This window comes from Alligator sinensis, unplaced genomic scaffold (assembly GCF_000455745.1).
Source record: "Alligator sinensis unplaced genomic scaffold, ASM45574v1 scaffold1156_1, whole genome shotgun sequence".
In the NCBI taxonomy this organism is placed as follows: Eukaryota; Metazoa; Chordata; order Crocodylia; family Alligatoridae; genus Alligator; species Alligator sinensis.
In genome coordinates, this window is record NW_005842296.1 from 1,639,935 (window position 1) to 1,645,246 (window position 5,312).

The 5,312-nt window shown below is 47.6% G+C and overlaps 2 protein-coding genes across 4 annotated transcripts in view; one reads left to right on the forward strand and one right to left on the reverse strand.

The window, feature by feature from the left end:
- The window catches only part of IMP3 (IMP3, U3 small nucleolar ribonucleoprotein), a 3,813-nt gene extending 319 nt beyond the window's left edge, over nt 1–3,494 (forward strand). The window contains 1 exon segment of the mRNA XM_025209589.1: nt 1–3,494. This exon segment is cut by the window's left edge and continues 51 nt beyond it. Coding sequence (XP_025065374.1) covers nt 1–217 — 217 coding nt within the window. The 3' untranslated portion in view covers nt 218–3,494.
- Nucleotides 1–5,312, reverse strand: part of PLA2G7 (phospholipase A2 group VII) — a 26,940-nt gene that overhangs the window by 18,427 nt on the left and 3,201 nt on the right. The window lies entirely within an intron of this gene.

The following is a 5,312-nucleotide window of genomic DNA, read 5'->3' on the forward strand; positions in this document are numbered from 1 at the left end:
CGTCTTGCGGCGCGTGCGCATGGCGCCCACCCTGCGTGCCGCCGTCGCCTTCGTGGAGCAGGGCCACGTGCGCGTGGGGCCCGAAGCCGTCACCGACCCCGCCTTCCTCGTGCCGCGCGCGCTCGAGGACTTCATCACCTGGGCGCCCGGCTCCCGCCTCCGCCGCCACCTGCTCGACTACAACCAGGAGCGCGACGACTTCGACCTGCCCGCCTAGGGCCGGACGCGCCACCAGGACGGGACCCCGGGCAGCGGCTTAGAAACGCCCTCCTCCAGCGATGCCCTGCGTCCTGGCCAGCTGGCAAGGACTGGTGTCTGCGCCCTCCCCGGTCAGGCTGCACCTGCCAGGGCAGGGCGTCGTGTCCCTCGCCTGCTGTCCCCTTCTGCTGTCATCAGCCCTCACGGGCGGGCCTGTTCTCAGAAATCCTCGGAGCCGGTTGCATTAACTGTCATCCTCAGCAGTACCCAGACCCCCTCCCTCCGCCCTTTCTCCTATTTAATAAAAAGAAACAAATTGCATTTCACGGAAAAGCCTTTTGGTTTCTTTAAAGGCACAGCCACACCTGCCTTCTCCAGCTCTGCTGCTGTTTTCCAGGTGAAGGAACTGAGTGGGGCGGCTTGCTGCCCTCGCCTACATCTGGCATCCCCCAGCTCCCCAGAGCTCATCGTGGGGCCCCTGTCTCAGCAGGCCCCATGGCACTCCCCACCGCACCGTGTCAGCAAGCTGGGGGATACCCAGCAGGTCCGCTTCCAGGCTGCGTGTCGCCACCAGCTCTGCATGTTTATGGTCTGCTCTCTACCACCCCATCCCTGGGTCCCGTCCAGACACAGAGTAGCGGGACGTGTTCAGTGAGGACAAAGGTCCCTTGTGGACAGATGTTTTACTCTGTTCCCGTGAGCCTCAGCTGGTGACTCCTCAATCAAGCCGTCGGCACAGGTGTATACCTGGCACGCGTCACAGATGTCCTGGACATCTGCTTCTGCAACCAGAGGGAGACCCTGACCTATGCCTGCGTGGGATGTGCCCAGCTGCAGCCCCTTTATCGCCTCCTTCAGAGCCTCCTGCTGCGGTTCTGGCCACGCTGCTCGCTGCATCTTTTTATTTGCACGCTTCCCATCTGTGGCCCCACCAAGTCCTGGGACCTCCTGATCAACCTCCTCCTGGTCCTGGCTAAGCTCACAATTTATCTGACCACGAAGGAGGCTCTAGCGGGGAGGACCCGTGGGGGCTGGGGAGCTGCTTTCTTGTCCCTTGTCTGATCACATCTCCAAGCAGTTTCACTGGGCAGTGGGAGACTTATATGTTTTTTTTTGGTGGACATTGGCTCATGATCCCTTAAAGTAGCAAATTGCCCTGTGTGGCTGGAGCAGGAGGCTGGCCAGGGATGATTAGTCTAAGCTAGAATTTCTTTAAAATATGTAAATCTGGATTTTGAGGCACTGTATTTGTTTTGTTTTGTTTTGTTTTTAGATTAATCCTGTTTGTGCAGTGTTAGTCCGAATGTATTTGTTAGTGTTAGGTGCGGTGTTTCCTGTTACTCTCCTGGGAGGATGGGGACTGTTTACAGTAGTGCGGGCGGTTTTCTGAGCACTCTGTTCTGTGGGACCGGTGTCTGCGGAGTTGGACGGTAACTTTTCCTGCGTGAGGTTTGAGGATGAATGCTGTGCGCTCTTGGGAAGCTTTGCCCTAAGGCGCTTACATGACCACTGGCAACACCCAGGGCTTGGGAATGGCCCAGTTTCCAGAGGGGTAACTGATTCTTCAAAGCACTAAGGCCCAGATCCTGCCTAGATGCCAGCGGGGATCCAGCCCTTCAACTGCTATGCCCAAGGTTGCAGAAGAAACATCTTTAACTGCCACTGCCTCCTGCCTTCCTTGTGTGCATTACCACACACACACACACACACACACACACACACACACACACACGTTGCAGGCCTACAGAGAGCTGGCACCCCTGTGGTGGAACTGGAACTCCAGCTCCTTAATTCAGGGTTGATTGGCAGCAGGTAACATACCAACAGCTAAGGACCGTGGAGGACAAATCCTTTTCAGTCCTCTGCCTGTCTTTAAAACTTACTTTCTTTTTTTAGCTGGGCTCAAAGATGAAAAATAGGGGGACTCTCAAGGAGTTAAAGCTGTTTTTAACTACTTTGCTTCCCTCTGATACTGTTTGTGACTAACATCTTCAGACTTTCTGGAAAAGGCTGTTGGAATCTCATGCAGGAGGAAACGCATGCTGTGAGGCAAAGTTGTTTATAGCATTACATTCCTGACACAAAACTGAGCGGAAATACTCTCTCTGATCCTTCAGTGAGCAAAAAGGGAGGGTATTGCAAGCTCTTGAAGTTGGCAACCCTTACAAAGAAGTTTTGTAAAATTTTCAGCAGCCTGGAGATAGCTTGATCTTTGTTCAAACCGGAAGAGGAATGCAAGTCATAATCCTGAGAGAATAAGAATTTCCCACTTAACTACGTGGGTTAATATCGTTCATTCCTAAAGGCAATAGAAATATTAACAGAAAGCAAAGCTATTCTAGCTAGACCAGTGAAGTGCGACATTTATTTTTGAATGCAATAACTTAAATCTGCCTTTGAAATAGGACCATCCTGCTACAATCTCTTTTTGATCTTCCTTGAAGCTGTTTTTAATGTTTATTATAAAATTGTAGACTTTTTTTTTTTAAGACACACAATTAGCTGGGGGGTTTTTAAAGATTTTTTTTAGGTTATATATGATTAGATTATATGTTGTCTAAATAAAAACCCCACTATCTAAAAACCTCATATTGTCCCTTAGCTAGTGGAAGTGTTAACCTTGTAGTATTTTATTCTGTTTTTGTAACTGTTTTTTCTTTTATTGTAAGACCACCTGAGCCTTTTGGAAGGGCAGTGTATAAATCTCACAGATACAAATAGAAATGCCTGGGGAACAGTCTAAGCAGGGAGAGCACTGCTATTTGACTATTTTTCAGTCACAGCCAAGACCAACCCAGCAGCACTGTGCTAACACGTGAATCCCAGAAAATGAAATCCAGCCGCATATTGATTATCCAGAATGTCAATGAAACAAGCGTTTTTAAAACCCTCTCTCTATTGTGACAAGCCAAGTGGTTAAAAGAAGGAATTTTTATTAAAAAAAAAAACAAAAAACCTTGAAATTTAAAAATGCTTTTGTATTTCCTAAAGGGGTGGAAACTGTGGAGCTGTTTATAATAATCTCTCTGTATCTTCTTTCTTAAGAGCTTGGAAAATCTCTCCAAGAGGTGATTAGACTTCTGAGTGCTGGAAGCAAGGAATGCAAACTGAAAAATGATTCTTTCCTTAAATCCAAAGGCTTTAATAAGAGTTTTCATATTACTTTGGGTGAAAGACTTAAGAAGTTTGTATTTATTATATACTAGGAATTGAAGGAGGCAAGTGACTTGATGTGGCTCAAATCCAGTACTTGCTGTGCTTTCCAAGTGGGAGATTTAAAAAAAAAAAAAAAAAAAGCAGCAAATATGTATGTTTGGAGGTTAGCTGATAGTTACAGGTTCAAAATGCTGCTCCAGTGCCGTTAAGCTGTTTTACTGTTAGTTGCTAAAATGCAACCATTCCACCTTTCCAGTTCTTCTACCCCCTCAAAGAAATAGTTCAAAAGGATCTTGCAGGACTTCAAATATAAAAGGCCAGGCAGTATGGGAAGGGTGGGTGGAGGAGGGGGCAGTTGTTAAGATCTGCTTGATTTTAACTCAGGGCAAGGCACTGTTTCTCTCCATCGTGCCTGGAAACTTGAGTGGAAAGAGAGACCCAGTTATGCCATCAGCTAGACCAAGCAGCAGGTAATGGCCTCAGTGGTTGCAGGTATTGATCTGGTGCAGAGTTTAACTCTGCAGGACGGTACAAGGTGTGGGTATTTACTTGAGTCTGGGAGTAGCTTTCCAGTCTGCCATGGTCCTCCAGAGAAAACCTTCGTTCTGTTTTAAACAGAATTCTTCCCCTTTCTTTACCTTAGTAGCACACAGTTGTCATAATACCACTTCGCAGCGCTCACATAATTACCTCCATCCTCCTTGCAAGCATCTTAACTATTAATGCTATCTTATGGATAGGGAAACTGAGGCAGAGAACCACAGGGGCCTCAGTGCTGCAGCCAATAAAGTTAATCTGCACTGTACTTGTTGCTAATTAAAACCTGTTACTTGAGGATGCTGTTCTGGATTCTTGGTCCCTCACCCACTGCTGGTGCAGAAAATCAAGGTCTAATATATATATTTCAATGTATGAGGCCAGTTGCTTGGACTTCTAGTTTTTGAGGACTACCCACCCGCTGCTTCTGCCAATGTGTTGCATATAGATGTGCCCTTAAGTTTTCAAGGTGTAGCATGTGGCTGGATAAGTGTGCATGCTACCAAAGCTGTACCCAGTTTAAGCGTGCTGAATAGGATGCCTCTTTTCTCTGAAAAGGAAGTTATGTACAGTACCAGTGTATATGTACAATACCATGTACCAACTGTTCTGCTGGTGTCTGCTCAGAGGAAATCGTTGCAAGCAGATAAGCTTGTACTATTGCCATGTGGGTTGGGCGGGAGGTTTGGTGTCTGAACTGACCATGCTGATACTTCACTAAAAGAACTATAACTAGTGCGGGGCATAAAGAATGCATGCTGGAAGGAAATAAGCGGTCAGAAGAGGTTTCTGTATTATATGTATAGCATAATTAGACTTCTGCAAGGGGCTTTCTTTGGGAGCATTTGTGGTGACATTTTGTTGTAGGCACCTTGTAGTGTAATGCAAGCACGTCCTCCCTTCTGGTTTGTGTTGCTCAGAGTAAGGCCTGGTGAGTATACAAGCATACGTACAAAGTGCAGTTTATCTGCAGCTAAATGCCATGCCCTGCCCACAAGGTAAAAGTGTAAGGGAGAATGCAGAAAGAGAACTGTGATAAGGGGTGGAGGAGTTTCAAGTGGTGTCCAACACGCAAGGTGCTACTGTAGCCTGGTTATCCAGGGGACTTTGCTGGAGGCAGGGCCCCTGTTCAGACCTGTGGAGGGCTCGGGAGGGATCTACTCCAGAGCAGAGCAGAGGGTGGTGGGGAAGGGCTCCCCTGTATGCACTCAACATGCTTCCAGAGAAGTTTTGCAGTCCTCTCCTGTGCAAAACCGTCGGCTCCCTGAACCTTACATGCGTGGCAGTATCCAGCCCTTAGACTAGGAGCTCCCTTGCTTGTTGATCTCGGGGTGGTTCAGCTACTCAGCTAGATTGACTAAATAAATTATATGTAGTGATGGGAAGTGGTCAACACTTTGTATACAGTAATTTCCCATGTG